Genomic DNA, 17,757 nt, shown 5'->3' with positions numbered 1-17,757 from the left:
ATCTCTAAGCAAAATGCGTCAAACAACATGATGCTGAGCTTTACAGACTGAAAAAAAAACTGGAAGACCTTCAGTTTGATGCATTCAGTGAACAGGAAGAAAGGTTTGTTTTTAACATCTGGCCTGCTCGTGCTTTAAGTATCTGGTGATGTTTATGAATCACAGTTTGTTGTCTGCAGGTTCTGCTGTGAGCATCGTTCTCATCGGCTCTTTTTTTTCAATCTGAATATTTGTCCTGGAGGAGAAAGTGAGAAAAGCCGCAATATCATCCACATTTAAACCTCCAGGTGGAGAAAGTGATACTCAGATTGGGGATGTGGCGAGGGTGGACACTGAATGTAACATCGCAGCCGTCGTCTCAAACATTTCCCTCTGATAGTTTCACAGCGGAAGTAAAAGGTCTGGCTACTTTTTGCCGATGTGGTCTGAAACCTTTCTGACATATTTAATCAGAAAAAGCAGGTGTGGCTGAAGCAGGTGAAACCACAGGGAGGAAGGAAGACATCCAACTACAGAGTTGCTCCTTCCTGATCGCTCATAAATTCATGGACTGGATGTGATGAAGGGGTGGAAATAATTCCTGCGCAGTTTAAAAACATTTTAAAGAAAAATGCAACTTGTTCTCATCGTCTGCCTCCTCTCAGGTGAGGAAAGATGTGCTAATGCTTTCTGCAACCTGTTTGTAAGAGAACAATGAATGAATTTATACCTCAATAATCCTACAGAAAGTTTAACAGCTTAAGCATTAATTAGCACTGGAATAATACTATAGAGTCACAAAGAAATTGAGTGTTTTGGGACCTACTTTGGATCATTCTCCTACTTTCTAATAGTAAGAATGCAAAGCTGGTGAAAGCAGACAGGAACACATTTAGAAGCGTATTGTGAGCATCAATGAGCCCAGAGTCTGTCTACAGCTTTTATCATAGCTCTCAACTCTCACGCATTGACCGTGTGACACACGCATTTCACTAACTTCACACGCTCACACGCAACACATGACATTTCACACGCAAACATTGAATTTCTCACGCATAAAAATCACAAAGCCCATCTGGGCTGCGGACGACAAAACTCCGCCTTCTGCTGAGATGTTTCAGCTTCTTTCACAGCTTGCGGCCATCAGTAATTCCTGCTGCAGTTCGTGTTAACAGAGCAGCAGGAAGAGCGATCAGAGTTATGAATAATTTTAGTCTTAACAGTGGTGAACGTGAGCCGGTAAGGTCCTGTACCGCGTACACAGGAGGGGAGGGGGCGGGGGGGGGGGGGGGGCTGCTGCCAGATGACCGGTTCATTCAGAACCAGTCATGGCTGCACGCTGGATAATAAAACAGTTCTGCTAACCAGATGCAGTTTAAAAAAACACTTAGTCTGTTTATAAGTTTCGTTTTTATTAATTCTGCATTTCGTCAGTGCGCCCAGAGCGCACTGACGAGAGCAATAGAGATTTGTCTGGTCAGCGCGGCGACTGACTGAGAAACCTGTAGCTGTGAAAGGTGATGAGAATGTTATAAACTGTAACAGTCTAGAAGTGCATTGAGCTGAAAGGAGGGACACATCAGCAGCAGGATCATGCATAAAGACGCAGCGGGAAACTTTGTGTGCTTCAGTGTTGCTGCTGAGGGTTCATAAAGGCTTGATGAAACTCAGCCTGAATCACCAATCAGGTTATAGATTTGCAATGATAAACAACCCATAGATGAATGTGTAACAGTATAATAATTCGGTCAATAATTAAAATCTACTTAATTTTATTCAGTATTATTTGAACAATTGTGTATTATTTATGTTTTAATCCATTAACTGAACAATAAAGTATTAATATGTCTCTTTCTCTTTTTAACACAAGTAATACATGTCTACTTCATTGTCTGGTGGGATAAAAATGAGATGGAGTTGACTCCACCGGCTCTTCCAGGGTCCGGTTAGCCCCGCCCCCAAACAAACCCCGCCCCCAAACAAGCCCCGCCCCCAAATTAGCATAATCTCACTCCTAACTTTTGATAAAAGTTGAGAGGTCTGGGCTTTTATTAACATTCACCGTTTGCTGTTGATCTTTTTTTACAGCCCTCTGCGGAGCGAAAACGTTGATCCACGCTGAAGGAGGAAGCGTCACAGTGAAGTGCTCCTTTACTTTCTCTGGAGGGGGAAAGTTTCTCTGCAGGGACCCGTGCAACGATGGAGACGTCCTGATTGAAACCGAAGCCGCGGAGCATCGACGGGGCCGCTACGCCATCAGATACGAGGAAGGCACGTTCCCAGCTTCCACCACGGATCTGTACGTCAGCATCTCGCTGCTGACCCCGGCGGACTCCGGACGCTACAGGTGTGGCTTAAAAAGGCGTTTCATGCTTGACTCACAAGAGGAGTTCAACATCAGAGTCATTGCCGGTGAGTTTTGTTTTTATATGTGAGTCTGTTAAAGCTAGAGCTGGTAATCCTGTTCAGAAACACTTTTTGTAATACTGGGTAAAATCGTCCTTCCATCCTGAAAGTAAATATATTATGTATTCACAAAAATGAAGTAAAAACATTTATTTCTGGAGGAGCTGCAGGACTGTAAAAACTAACCAATCCATACCCCTCAGTCCGAAGGGCAGGGATTTGTCAGAGTTTGTTCCTGCGCTCACCCTCCTCTGTCCCTCTAGTTCTGGAGGAATCACCTCATCTACTGGTCCCACATGCCGATCATTCTGACATGCTCACATAATGGCAATATGCGTGCTTGTTCATTCACAGTTTCTGCTTGCTGGCTGCGCATGTGCACTTGTAGGATTTGTATCCAGTTAGCTTAGCAGCTAGCTTGGTGGGTAGCTTAGCGGTTAGCTTAGTGGTTAGTTTAGCGGTTAGCTTAGTGGTTAGTTTAGCGGTTAGCTTGGTGGTTAGCTTAGTAGTTAGTTTAGAGGTTAGTTTAGTGGTTAGTTTAGCGGTTAGCTTAGTGGTTAGTTTAGCAGTTAGCTTGGTGGTTAGCTTAGTAGTTAGTTTAGCGGTTAGCTTAGTGGTTAGTTTAGTGGTTAGTTTAGCGGTTAGCTTAGTGGTTAGTTTAGCGGTTAGCTTAGCGGTTAGTTTAGCGGTTAGCTTAGTGGTTAGCTTAGGAGTTAGCTTGGTGGTTAGCTTAGCGGTTAGCTTGACGGTTTGCTTAGCGGTTAGCTTGACGGTTAGCTGTTGATTGTAGCTCCGCTCCTCTCACCGTAGACTTTGAAAATGGCTGAGAGTCACAGGAAGTGAACCGTGTTCATGTTTATGAGAAGAAGAGGAAGGATTCAGTAGAAAGAAAGAAGACCAGAGTGGATTTGGGAGATTTTTAAGACACATTCCCCTGAGGAGTGGAAGAGCAGGTAAGACGGTCTAGCACATGCCCCCTTATTTAAAAAGGGACTTAGATAGAGAAACTTCGGGAAAAATCGCCGACCCTAGCTTTAAGGGGTGATGGTTGATCCAGGAGTCAGACCAGACGATGAACATCGTGTTAGATCAAATAAAACTGATCCTTGAAAAAGTCCATTAACTCCCATCATCACAACCCTAAAAATGTGGAGTTATTTATCAATATTTAAACTATAACTGGAACCATGTGCTAAGATTGAACTTTCTTGGCAACAAATACTCCAGGTGGGTCTGGCTTAACACAAAGGTGTGGATTATGTAAAAAAGAAAAAAGAAATAAATACATTTCAAAAGACTTCATGCCAACTATTCAGCAGGGTGGAAGATCCCTGAAGCTGTGGGCTTGTTTCTTTTTAAACGTCCAGGCGACTTTAGAAATACCATCCTCTGCCAGACCTTCTGACAATGGGTCGCCACTGGGTTGGTCCTTCAGCAGGATAATGGTCCAAACCATGCAGCCCAGTCAACCCACATATTGTTCACCAGACTTAAACCAACCTTCTACCATAGCCATCTCAGTCCATAGACCTACATCCTACATGAAACCTACAGGGGGCACTAAAGAGCAGAGAACGTCAGAGTAGACCAGAACTATGGATCATCTGGAGAAGCTTGGTCATGATCCATGAGATTAGGTGCTCTCCTATTAGCAAAAGGGTCTTTCCATACATCTGGTGTACTTGATTTATTGTAAAAGTAAAAATGTATTCAGCATAAAGTATTTTTGGAGCAGTAATTCACAGTTGAGGTGTTAATTGTTTCATTTCCAGATTGTGTTTTATTTTATTTAACTAAAGTTTTGAATAAACATCAGCCATCACCAAGCTGCTCATTGATTTATTCCTGCCTCCGTATATTAGCTGTAACCGAACCTTTGGCACAGCTAAATGTATGTTTTTGACCTTTTTTTATGTTGTTGTCACTGGCAGCGCTGGAAGCTCCTCCTGACGGACTGAAGCAGCAGACTGAGGGGACCGGAGCTTCTGAAGGTCCAGACCTGCTGAACTAAAACTCTATCTACGCTTTTTCATTTCGTGCTTAAATCTCACATTGTCTTTGACACTGTAATTCCACTCTGCTAAAACCTTTTGTAATATCACAGTTCATTAAAACACAAATCACAATATTTTAGTCAAAACAAAGAGTTGTCATTCGCCCACTTGGTGCTTTTCTTCCTGTCTGCAGCACCTGTGAAATGCGTAGATGACTTTGACCTTTGACCTCTCTTTATCTGGTTTCAGGCCAGCTGAGCGTCCTCGCCTCTCATTCAGGTTTCATTCTTTCTCTGGTGTTCTGTGTTGCGGCGGCGCTCTTTGCTGCAGCTGTGTTGCTCCTCTACAAATGGAAAACAACGAGGGAGTCTGACGGTGAGCCGACACCCGAATACGTTCCAGGACTCGTGTAGAGAAAAGAAATGAGAAAACATTTAAAGATGTGTTGCACAGGTTTTACCAGCAGGGCCCAGTTGAGCTGCAGGAACAACACCGGAGGCAGAACTGTCCAGGTGGGTCATCATCAGGCAGGATTTTGTCTAAACTGAGCAGATTAGGTTTTAAAATATGACTGTTTTAAACTTTATCGTTGTTATTTCACAGTTTTCCACTTCAAATTGTACAAACCGAACGCCGGTGTCACCAGATGAACGCTGCTGTGGTCAACAACAGCTTTACTGTAACCTCTGAGGTTAGAAGCACTTCTGGTGCTAAAATAAATGCTTTCATCAGTAGTTCTTTATTTCCATGAATAGAAACTCTCTCTGGCTAGAGCACGATAAGCTAGGATCTGCATTTATGCCATTTTACACTCTAAAGCATTTATTTACAGTGTTAATCATTTATTTGTTTGTTACCAGATGTTACAAGCTGCAGCACTCACCTAAACAGCGTCGGGTCTGAGGAGACGGCCGGCGGCTTCAGTTCTACGTCCGTTTTTTCCAAAGTCTATGAAGGTTCTCACCACTGCAGCCAGCTGTTAAAGGGAAGAAATATATGAGCGCAATATGTAGGCCCAGCATTTATACTGTGTAAATAAAATATCTGAGAAATTAAGGTTTGTGCATCTGCAAAAAAATAAAAAAAAAATAATTCAGGTGCTCATTTGCAGAAATAAATGTGTGTTCTTGTAGCAAATATTTGTATTTCTAGTTTTGCACAGTTTGTGAACCTCTGATACAAAGAAATAAACGATTGTTGTGACCTGAAGCAGAATAATCCTTCTTGTCAAAACATCACCTGATTAGGCAGCAGCAGCTTGAGCTGCAGTTTGCTGGCAGACTTACATATGTAGACACAATGTTTATGACAGAATGTTATTAGTAAGGGAATCTGTCTCGTTTACAATATTACTCTATAAAGAACCATCATGTCTCACTGATTATTGTGAACACAGAGCTCCACAGCGACACCTGGTGGGGCCTGACAGCATGACAGCATCAGATGCTGCAGATTTGTCGGCTGCACATCCATGATGGGAATCTGCTGTTCCACCACATCCCAAAGATCTATTGGACTGAGATTTAGTGACTGTGGAGACAATGTGAGTGCAGCCAACCTGAAGTGAAATATTTAAGAACAAGAGAAGACTCTAAGATTTCTGATTGTGTCTCTAATATGAAAAGAAGACATAACTATGTTTGGTGGAGTTATTCTCTCCAAAGATGAAGATCTTTCTAAATTAACTTACCCATGCCAGTCTTTGTACAAATCTCCTCAAAATATCAAGAAACGCAGCGCTATAACTTTTCAATTCCTGTGGGAAAATAAAACCAATTATATTTTTAAAATTCAGTTTGTTAGTGAGTATAATAAATGTGGTGTTAAAGCCCTGGGTTCTGAATCACTTGTATCTTATTAGATCGATATTTAAAAAGCAAGTGGATGTTGATTTTTTTATTAAAATGTGACTTTGAGATTAGTAAAAATTCCTATTAAATTAGCTAGCTTCCACAAACCAGTTCTTTCCTTTTGGAAGATGATATTTACCCACAAACCATCTCCCACAGGTCAGCGTTATAGAGCAATAGAGTGAAAACGGTTAATAGAAAATCGATGTTTCTTAGAAATGGGTTTGTGGTATTCTATTCGTATCTGATTTACTAAACTCAGATGGCAATTTGTTAGACTTTATGTCATTTTCAAAGAAATATAATTTAGATTGTACACAAAAAGATTACCAGCAAGTTTGTACGACTATTCCAGTGTTTGAAGGCAGCTAATATACAACATTATGCTAACTTTGCTTATGTGCTTTAATAGCTTAATAACAGCATTTATAGTTCATTACCTTTTATTCTTAAAGGCTCCTAAATAATACGAGCTACACTAGTTTCAGTAATCAAAGAGACATTTAGTGATCTATGCAGTGAGGTTTTAACAAGATTTTATTTAATGTGTCTAAAGGAGAGTTGCAGTATAACTAGTTCCTCATGTAAAGAAATTCTAAGTTATACTAGCGTGACACATTTCTAACTAAATTGTTTTTGTATAGTTAGAATCTTTGTAAATAAAATTGTTAAAAGTAATAAAATAGATGATTGTAATTTATTAAAGAAAGTTTCATAATAAGGTCATTAACACTAAATTTAAACTATTATTTTTCATGATTATAATTAGGGAAGACATTTAAAAGCTTTTAATTGGTATTAGTCATACAAGGAAACTTTTTTTTTCCAAATATGTGAAGTGGCCAGTCTCCCCAAAAATAAAAGAAACACATTTTAAAATCTTTAATAACATAAACCTGGTAGCAGAATTATTAACATTTAAATCTAAAGTAGACCCGTGTTCCTTTAGGGACTCTGCAGATGAAACAATTCAGCATTTGTTTTATTTTTATCCGCTCATTTCTGGTTGCAGACACACGGCGGGTTATCAATAAAAATCAGCAATATCCCCCATTTTGAATCATCCCAAATATTGTTTTACACGGACAACCTTCATTCATTTCTATCCAACATTATTCATATACATTATAGCAAGTGGAGGAATATATTTCCATCATTCACAATATTTTAAACAATATTTCCCTCAACTGTCAGAAATCTAACATTTCTTTAGAGATTTATGAAAACGTCTCCTTTTTACTATTTTGATCAAGTCCTCCTAGGCTCCCATTATGTTGGTTTTCTGTCTTTAGCGTTCAAATTTAAAACAATTGTGACATTTTTGTAGCCATACACCTTCTCCTTTTTATTGTGTTACAGGGATCTTTTGTCTTTCTTCTGGTTGTTGACATGCATCCACTTCAAGAGTTTTTGTATTATATAAGTTGCTAATAAAGTATTTAAAAAAGAAAATAAATTCATGTGTGTTTCCGTCACATAAAGACGTCAGAGTTCTCACTGTATTTAAGAAAATGGTGACACTAACCAGACGTAGTGATGACTCCTGGTTTCTGGTCCATGCTAGCAGAAATATTTGAGCCCCAAATTTAAAGGAAACCATCAGAGAAGCTGCAGACAGCTCAATACTTTGTGCTACAGAATCTCTCCCCCATGTTAACTCTGAATATTCACTAAAGCTCCTCCCCCTTTACCACAGTGTGTGATTAGGGCTTTGGTGTCCAAAGTTTTCATCACAAAAATTGTCAGGGGCCAAAAAAAATATAAGGGAAAAACTAAAATTACTACAAATATTAGATAGTGAATTTTATCACCAGGTCCACAAATAGACAGGCATGTAATATTTTAATTAGTAAGATTATATATTTGGAAAAGGATGCGGAAATCAATGTAGATTCAAAACTTTTGCACGTTTGCCTTTGTGATTGCAATTAGCAATAAGAACAGGATTTGGGTCAGTTTATTGTATGTGAAAACATTTGCTTTATTTAGTAAATTTGCTTTATTTAGTACATTTGCTTTATTTAGTACATTTGCTTTATTTAGTACATTTTCATGAATCAAAAGCAGATTTTGGTGCATCGAGGTCTGCTTTTGATTACAAGTCATTGGATAGAAGACTTTTAATGTACAAAATGTGGTTTTCTACCAAACACTTTCAACTCCAAGAAGATTTTAACTTGTCTGTTAGAATTTTGCCCTAATTAAAAAAAAATAAAAATTTATAAAAAGCAGTTGACTCCACAAAGTCAGCCCAGGGGCCACAATTTGGACACCGAGGGACAGAGAACTGCAGCATTTCTATCGTTCTCGCCCTGCTAACATCTCTGAAGATTCACCCACACACAGCGCTAAATTCGGGTAATTAAACCTGAAGCTACGGTGAATGCTGCGGGAGTGAATTACAGTCAGAGGTAAACCTGGTGGCCGTCTAAGAAAAGAGGCTTATAGTCACCATGGCTCCTAAATAAATGAAATCAGCTCATTAGTTCCCTCAAGTCAGAAACTGTCTTCAGTTCAATAACTAAAGTTTAGCTGTGGGATCTGTGGCATTTAAATTTTACTAAGACTGCTTCGTTAGCTCTTCCCACTACTTATTTCTAAAAAGGCTGAAATCGATCCTAATGCTCACAAACTCATCTTTAAATCACATGATGACGAAAAGAAAAGTTCAAAGTTTGATGAATTTTAGGGAATTAATAGATATTAAGATACGAAATGAAACCTTTTGATATTTATTACTGAAATATTCAACATGAAGTATATTCTGACACTTTGAGACCCACAAACATTGAATAAAAGATTCACAGGATTCAAGTGAGAGTTTATATTCCTCATTTTCCCACTCGGTCTAAACGGTGATCTGTCCATCTTCACGCTGCGCCGCTCATCAGGGCTGCATGCGGATGGCTCCGTCCAGCCGGATCACCTCCCCGTTGATCATCGGGTTCTCCGCCAGCGCCGTCACCAGGTGGGCGAACTCAGCGGGGTCTCCTAGGCGCGAGGGAAAGGGCACCTGGCGAGCGAGGAAGGAGCGCACCTTCTCTGGGAGGCTGGCGAGGAGCGGGGTGGAGAACAAACCTGCAGGACGGACGGAGAAAACACTTTTCAGCGCTTCAGTCCGGCTTCTCATGCGCCTCAGAATCAGATTTCAGGACCAACCGGGGGCGATGGTGACCACTCTGATGCCCATGGGAGCCAGATCTCGAGCGATCGGCAGCGTCATTCCAACGATGCCGCCTTTAGAGGCAGAATACGCCGCTTGTCCGACCTGAAGGGGAGACGAGGAAGCAAGCCCGGTGAGCGGAGCAGCTGGCAGGGATCTGTGAGCTCAGGTGTGTTCGCCTACCTGTCCGTCGAACGCCGCCACGCTGGCTGTGTTGACGATGCAGCCTCTGTGTCCGTCTGCGTCCGGCTCGTTCTTCCCCATCTCCCCCACGGCGAGGCGGATCACGTTAAACGTTCCTGCGATGTTTACCTGCAGGAGCAGAGCACACCTGGTGAGCTTTAATAACCAGCGGCCTGGACGACGTCGTCTTCTTCTTCTTCTTCTTACGTTGATGACGCGCTGGAAGTCCTCCAGGCTGTGGGGCAGGTCCTTCTTAAAGTTGTACGTTTTAACAGCCACAGCGATGCCGGCACAGTTAACCGCCAGGTCCAATTTGCCGAACCTCTCCCGGGCCAGAGACACAGCCGAACGCACGTCTGCCTCCGATGTGACCTGAGCAGAGCCACACGGGTCTGAAAACTAGAGCTAAAGTATTCACACCCCGCTGACTGCCCACCTGTTACAACACGCACACGTCTGGGTGTTTCACTGGACTTTTATGGGACAAAGCAACACAAGCTGATGCGTTATTCTGAAGTGGAAAGAAAAGCAAAGATAGTTTAAGTGTTTTCTTACATAAAAATCTGAAACAAGGTGTGCATTTGTATTCTAAACCACAACTTTCTCCCTGACCTGTTGTGTCTGTTGCTCTTCATGAAGCTTTTTTTTTCCCCCACTAATGTTCTCAACAACATCTGAAATTAAACCGTTTACTAATTACATGTTTAATCTAATTTACTGCACTGGACTTTATGTATCGGGGGAGAGTAAAGGTGAAAAATACCAATTCAGACCAAACTTTTACAGGGTGCTTGCTCTTTTTCCAAATTAAAATTCCAGACTTTTTTAAAACTGATATTTTTTTCCCCCCCCCAAGACCTTAACTTTATGTACTTGTATACTTGTGTGCCTACTGCCTACTTCATTGGTTGAGATTGTACAAACTGTTTATTAGAAATGTTAATTTTTATAGGCTAGTATTCAATGAACAAATGCATTATTCACAGTAAATTATGCTTTTACTGATGAAAACGTTTCAAAACATGAAAATCACAAGTACATGAATTTCACATCAAACAAGTGTTTGATTCCATTAGGCTAATACAGTACGTGACCAGTTAGTAAAATTATAGTTTTATAGCCTACCTTCCTATTTCTCATTTCACAATGCCTTTGAGCATACTGTAAAATTCTACCACACATTTTTTTCCCATACTTTATTAAGACTTTCACAAAAAATTCAAGACTTTTCAAGGTCTGGAAAACAGTGTTTCAAAATTCCATACTTATTAAGACTTTAAAGACTTGCGCAAGCAGCCTGTTTTATGATTAATTTGTATAAAAAATAAAAGCTTGTATCGTTTTTCTTCCGGTTCACATTTTTTTGTGTTGCTCTGTCACATAAAATCTCACAAATTACAAGAAGAACCTTCAGTGATGAAGGCAGACGGCTTTGGAAATGAACAGAGTGCCCTCTGCTGGACAGATTAGACATTACAACTGTACTTCCAGATGAGATTTCCTTTTTCTAGTCTACTTATTTCTAAAAACAGTCAAATATCAATGCTGACCTAATAATTTAGCCTAAATCCAGCTAAAAACATTTGATCATTTATAGAAATGTTTCTCCTTCAAAGTTCTGCCTCCACTTTGGTTATTTTGTGCCTGACAGGACGTGGATTTCTCCGTTCCACCACTGCTGGACTCACGTCTGCAGGAGCGAAGGCACAGCGCTCTCCCAGACTGCCAGCCAGCGCCTGTCCCTCAGAGGACGGCAGGTCCACGATGACGGCGGACGCTCCGCTCTGCACCAGGCGCTCCACGGTGGCCCGGCCCAAACCGGAGGCGCCGCCGGTGACCAGCCCGACCATGCCCTGCCGGAGGTAAACACCGACACGGTAAATCTGATCAAACGGGTTCTGCATCTGAACATTTTACAGATGTGGGACCTCAGGGCTTAGGAGACTGAAGTTCTGGACAAAACGCTAAAATGAAAGAAGAAATCAGGCTTTCACTGGTTATTACCGGACGTCTTTGAGTTCTGACCCACTTGGTCCAACAAAAAATAAGGAATATCTGCAGTTTAGTTAAAAAATCTTTACTTTTATTTACTACTTATCGCTGGAATTGTTTTCACTTGTCTCACTTATTTACAGAAAATAGAAAGCTGAAATCTAAATATAAAGTCAACTACTTCCCCATGAAACAAGCTGAATCAACATTTTTATACTCCGCTGAATGCTTCCTTTACAATAAGTTAATATTTAAAAACATAATGTGAAGGAAAAAAATTTAAAAACATTTTTGGTTGACATTCCTTTTTTTAGCTAAGACTTCACAGTAGATCCCTGAAATATTAGCTTTGCAGAATCTGTGTGCAAAATACTACGAAGAATGGTGTAAAACAATAATTAATCTGTGATGTAAAACTAAATATGTATAATTAGAACTAAAACAAAATTTAAAAGAAATATATTTAATACACATATATGTCAATAACTGATTAAATATGCAATTAGACGCAGTTTTCTTTATTGTAAATTTGAATTTTGAATCATATGTAAACGTAATGGCTGCTGTGTTGCAATGCACCGTTAAAACGTGTTAAACTGTCACTGATCCGATGCTTAAATTTATATTGTTTTCATTTTGATGTTTTCTTGCTTCTTTTTACCTGTTTCTAAATTGTATTTTTTTATTTCTTGTTTTAACATTTTATCAACTTCTGTACAGCACTTTGTTTGAAAGCACTTTATAAATAAAGTTATTATTATTCATGGTTTCAAACCTGACATCAGCGTGGTTAACCTACACCGAGGTAGTGGGCGGAGCCAACATGTCTGCTGACATCAAAGGGTGAGGCTGACAGAGAAATTAAATTCAATAATAATAATAATAATAATAATAATAATAAAGGGCTGCACAGCAGTGCTGCAGCTGTTAGCACTGCTGCCTTGCAGCAAGAAGGTCCTGGGTTTGAATCCCTGCCAGGTTTTTTCCCTGCATGGAGCTGCCATGTTCTCCTAGAGCATCCACGAGTTCTCTCCGGGTACTCCGGCTTCTTCTCAGCCAAAAATACGACTGTTGGGTTAATTGGTCTCTCACAAATGCCTTCAGGTCAAATCTGTGTTTCCATGTAACTGGTTGGATAATATTAATGATGCTTTTGCACATTAAATATGTTACATAGCATTTTATGAATTATTTATGTTCAGATTTCTGTTCTCAATTTTATTGAGTTGAAGGCGCGTTTAGGAAGCCATATGAGACTAATTTATGTTTTTATTTTAACAAATTTGGCACTTTTTGCCTGGGAATAACATTTCCTGCTGTACAGAGCCTCACAGCAGGTGATGACGGTAAAGCAGATAAAATCACAAAGCGCAGGAAGCATCGTAAGGAAATACGTGACAGCAAGAAAATGTAGGATGCATCGCAGCTTACATCTAACTTGCATTTTTTTGTTATGTTGACTTAATTTGTGTTACTTTCGGATATTAATCCCACGATTTTCACCCCAATCAGCCAAATCATTATGACCGCTGTAAGGTGACGTGAATAAGAAGGCAGCTGTCAGTCAGCGTGGCTCCTAAAGCAGCAACAGGACGTAATTTACGTAATTTTCAACACACTGACTTCATGAAACTAAATATTTTAAAAGCACTCTCTCCTAAACATGCCAGTGAAATCAGGAGCACGTCTGTTGGTCCCACAGTAATACATCCAATGACGTCATCACCATGTTACAGACATCATGCCCCCCTCCAGGGGTCAAAACTTTAATAAATAAATATATTACAGTGAAAACAACTTTTTTCATCACGTGTTAACTAGCAGTTTGTGCAGAATCGGAAAACAGTCAGCGGCACTTTTAGAGTCCAACAGAAAAGTGAGCATAGCTGATGGGCTTAAACCATAGACATATATTATGTCTATGGGCTTAAACCACGTTAGCCTGTGCATCAAACTTCTAAACCCGCAGGAAAAATCAGCAGAACGGGGCAGAACAATGGTTCCGACCCAAACGGAGGCGGACCGGAAGTTGAACGGGTCGCATTCGCTCCACGCGAAGCGTTTAAACGCAGCAGTGCGGCGCAAACGCGGCTTTATTTCTCTCTCAACTCACCTTCACAGACCGAATGTTCGCCATGTTTGATCCGGACGGAGTGTGACGTCACGCCGAAGCTCGTCTATAAAACACACCACTCACTCCTGCCCTCTCCCACGTGGACAGCGCGTGCGCACAGAAGCTCGTCTTGGTTTTGTGCATATATTTACATTTCCCTAATCTCCCTGCTATGGGAGGATATTTCTAAATGACCACACACTAAACTTTTAAAATTATTTTAGTTATTCGCCAACAGTGCAACCAACTTTAGTTTTGTTTTTAAATTAACAAAATCTAGTTTTAGCTCCCAGCCTCTGGTTGAGTGGACACAATGACCCTTTGACATCTAAAAGGCAAGTAACCAGATCATGGGGTGCTAAATGAAAACAGTGAACATGAGATGTTTGGTAAAGAACAAAACATTCCTGTAAGCAAATTATTAATGTTCAATTGAATTAAATATTATTTATATAGCGCCAGTTCATGATAGGTGTCATCTGAAGGCTTTTTACAAAGTCAGATTGAATCAGATCATATAGATATTACAAGGTAACAGGGTTGTGAGCCTCATAATTTAACTTATTGGCATGAACAAAGAAAGTGATCCAACAATAAACAAATCCACATTTTAGTCAAATGTAACAGATGTGCAAAATTAATCAGGATAAAGGAAACTGAAAATAAATGTTTAATATATAAATCAAACAAAGAACCAGTCCCCTGCTCTGTCTGCAGGCTCTCCCTGTCAGCGCTGCAGTCTGGTCTCTGCCCTGACCCGTGGCTTTCTCCCTGGGCTAAATGTTACAATACACAATTAAATATTTTAGTGTGAATGAGAGTCACTCTGAATTAGCTGTGAGGACCGTGTTCAGATTTATTTTACTCAGAAAGTTGTAACCTCTCCTTACCTGTGAAGACTTCATTGTCCACTGTCGCTGCTTCTGCTCCTTCTATTGTAGCAATAAAGATTTATTTTAAATATGTGGAAAGCCACAATGAGCACAGGTTCTACGCAGAAATTAAAGAGGTTTGTGTTTATTCTCGGCATGAACTAACTAGCCAGGGATGCAACCGAGAGGTAACAATAGTATTCTTGTTAATTAGCTTAACATGATATTGCTAGCATGTATTTAAGTCTCATCGTTTAACCCACATTATCTGCTATAGCATTACTCAACTTATTCCTGTGAAAAACATAATTAGTTAAGTTTGATCAGATTTAAGAGTTTGTGTTATCTGTTGTCACACATTTATTAGACAAAGCTGTGTTGAGTTTCTTCACTCTATCATAGTTATTAAAAGTTTAAGATTAAATAACGAACAGCCTGCTGGAAATAATGAATTTAAAACGTAAACATGAACCTTCATCCATGACTTGTCAGATTTTTCCAACAGAGTGGTTACTCTTTACATTTCCCCTCGCTTTGGTCAGTCTTCGTAATTTTTTTATGTGACCAATCGCTAAAAGCTTCCGGGAACGCCCCCTTAGACGTAGTGACGTCGTCCAATGAGAATCCTCCAGGGTCAGTAGCCGTCCTGCCCCCCTGTGAGCGCCAGACTGGAGACTTTAGACCTGATTTTATTCTTTATTCTACTTCACTGCAGTTAAGGAAAGTTTATTTTTAAGGCACCATTCATACACAAAAAAAGTGAATTTAAGGAACAAGAAAATGCATCAAAAAGTCAGCAGTAAATGCTGAATATTACATATAAAGTAGCAGTAAAATGCACATTAAACCCAACAAGGCAATGAAATAAACTACATAAAATAAACTTGTGGCTGCAGGAGGAAGCTGCTGAAAATATTGTTCAGTCAAGTTCAAACAGGATTCTTCACGTCGGGTTTTTTTCTGGGATCTGGTCCTGAAGCCGAGGAGCAACGAGAATAATAAATCCTGGCTTTACTTGTTCAGTTCTGGTTCTGATGACCTGACGGGTCAAGGTGATTTATACCAGAGGCTTTTATTCAGGTGAAAACATATTCAGTCTTACAGACAATTAATACATTTAATGTACGCCTGTGTAAATCCTCAGTTATTGGGGTCATGGCGACAGCAAACAGGCTTTAATCGGAGGAAACTGGACTGCTGAAAACATTTTGACACTTATATCCAGGAGTCTTTGCCTCAGATTTAAGCCTGTTTGCTGTTGTTATGACCCGCATAACCAAGAAATTACACAGGAATCTACAGAGTACAATGACAAAAACGCATAATGCTTTCAGAAAAAATATATACACAATAATAATACATTTATTTCCTTGAACTATACATGAAAATAACATAAAGTGCTTATGTCTGAGCATAAAAATAAAAATAACAGGGAGGCACAGATAACATCAAGAGAACCAGAGGTTAAAATCAGGCAATTTTCCCCTCAAACAGCTGATTAGTAAAAATGTAAATTCTTTCTTTCATTTTCTCTGAATGTATGAAAACTAGAAACAACCAGTTTTCAGCATTTCCTTTTGATGCTTTTTTTTTTTTACACTGCATAAAAATTTGAGTTACAGTTTTGACGCTAAAATGAGGATAATCTGGTAATTCTATAAACTGAACGTTTACTGCATTTTGCACCATTATTATTCTTCCACTATAATCATGGTGAAACATTCTTCTGCACACTTTTTTTTCTTTTAAAACTGTTTTTCTCCTGCACCATTACATTCTTATCACTGCTGCACTTCACATTGTAATGTTATTTTATTTTATTTGCAATCTCATTACATTGTCGTAAGCTGTATGCAACAAAATTTCGTTTTGTATTTGTAAAGTTTGGGTAAGTCTATCAAGGAAAGGTAAAACATAATTTTTTCCTATTTTATAAGAAACATTCTGTCTAAAAAAATATATATAAAATATAAAATATATCTGGGAAACGGTATCGGCAGGAAAAGCCTGATCGGTGCGTTTCTAACAGCAATGAACATTTGTTGTTTTTCTGTTTTAAGCTAAAGAAATAACGCATAATACGGACAGAAAGTGAGAATAAAAACCAGACAATTTATGTAAAAATAAATCGCAGACATCTCAGAACCGGAAACGGGGGACGTGGCTCGTCGTGACGTCACCAGGTGTGCAGCTTCCGGTGCAGGTGGCGGTCGCCCTGAGAAAGACAGTAGGCTGTATAGTTATCTCCCAGATCAGGTGTGATCCTAAAACTATACAAACTACTACCTCATCCCAGGGCGCCCAGGCTGCTCCGCCCCCGCAGGTAACCGGCACCTGCTGGAGGAACCGACCCGGCCGGGCCTCGCTGACAGCACCGATTCACCGCGGCCACCGACGGGGTCTCTGGGTCCCGTTAACCGGGGGGAACCGGGTCAGGGCTCATTTCACTCACCTGGACTCTACCTGCGCAGGAGGCGTTACGTAAGGAACTCCAGCTCAGGTGAAGACCCGGAGCGGCCCGCCGGTACTTTCCATGATGGCGGAGAAACAAAAAAAGGTAGTTGTCGGTTCTGGACCGGATCAGCTCCGGTTGGTGGCGGCCAGTTAGCTGAAGTTAGCTTGAATTGGCGGTTCCAGCTCCCCCCCACACACCGATCACTGTCACCTCCGTCCTCCCACACACAAACACTTCCTGCTCCCACGGCGGTCCACTGTGCGTGGGCGTTAAACCCACTCCTCTCCTCTCCGCCGGCTTGCTGGTAAAATCCCGCTCGGTTAGCCCGGTTCTCCCGGTCCAGCCCAGCTGATTCAGGAGCGCCTGGCTTACAGTTGGACTGTAGCTCAACTGGACCTCCACCGGAAATACGTCACCTCCATTTACTACGTAATCGGAAATGCGCAGTTACAGCCAGGGACGCCCCATGAACTGACGTTTCAGCGCGGCAGCCATCTTGGATGGGTCTCTCACGCGATCCCAGTACATTTATTTTTTAATTTTTTCCCCTCTTTTACACATTTTTTTAAATTAAAGAATAAACATGTTCAACAACAATATATTAATTATACAAATAATAAGTATGCCAGGGGTTATGCCACAATAAACAAGTACATAAAGTCAGGAGGAGAAACCAATAAACTGGCAAACCGTTTTTTATATATATATATATATATATATATATATATATATATATATATATATATATAT

The 17,757-nt window shown here is 40.3% G+C and overlaps 1 protein-coding gene and 1 long non-coding RNA gene across 2 annotated transcripts; one reads left to right on the top strand and one right to left on the bottom strand.

The window, feature by feature from the left end:
- Window positions 1-4,312: 4,312 nt before the first annotated feature.
- On the top strand, window positions 4,313-5,564 carry LOC110368949. The gene is made up of 5 exons (XR_004931230.1): window positions 4,313-4,376; window positions 4,629-4,754; window positions 4,833-4,891; window positions 4,983-5,070; window positions 5,240-5,564. It is a non-coding gene; the product is annotated as an uncharacterized LOC110368949 (long non-coding RNA).
- Window positions 5,565-8,908: 3,344 nt separating this feature from the next.
- Window positions 8,909-13,795, bottom strand: hsd17b10 (hydroxysteroid (17-beta) dehydrogenase 10). The gene is made up of 6 exons (XM_012869420.3): window positions 13,681-13,795; window positions 11,264-11,428; window positions 9,783-9,947; window positions 9,576-9,704; window positions 9,389-9,497; window positions 8,909-9,307 (listed from the first exon to the last, which is right to left on the bottom strand). Exons 1-6 carry the CDS (start codon window positions 13,702-13,704, stop codon window positions 9,117-9,119), a joined length of 783 nt encoding a protein of 260 aa, XP_012724874.2. The 5' UTR covers window positions 13,705-13,795; the 3' UTR covers window positions 8,909-9,116.
- Window positions 13,796-17,757: the final 3,962 nt, after the last annotated feature.

This window comes from Fundulus heteroclitus, chromosome 1, assembly GCF_011125445.2.
Source record: "Fundulus heteroclitus isolate FHET01 chromosome 1, MU-UCD_Fhet_4.1, whole genome shotgun sequence".
NCBI classification, from domain to species: domain Eukaryota; kingdom Metazoa; phylum Chordata; class Actinopteri; order Cyprinodontiformes; family Fundulidae; genus Fundulus; species Fundulus heteroclitus.
The sequence above is the reverse complement of the archived record's forward strand: the minus strand, read 5'-3'. Positions and strand labels throughout refer to the sequence as shown.

Excerpts from the sequence above, each read along its gene's own strand:
- hsd17b10 (XM_012869420.3), bottom strand. The coding sequence starts at position 13,704 with ATGGCGAACATTCGGTCTGTGAAG. Across the intron at positions 11,429-13,680 it reads CGAACATTCGGTCTGTGAAG|GGCATGGTCGGGCTGGTCAC; the intron begins GTGAGTTGAGAG and ends TACCTCCGGCAG. Across the intron at positions 9,498-9,575 it reads TGGCGGCGTTCGACGGACAG|GTCGGACAAGCGGCGTATTC; the intron begins GTAGGCGAACAC and ends TCTCCCCTTCAG.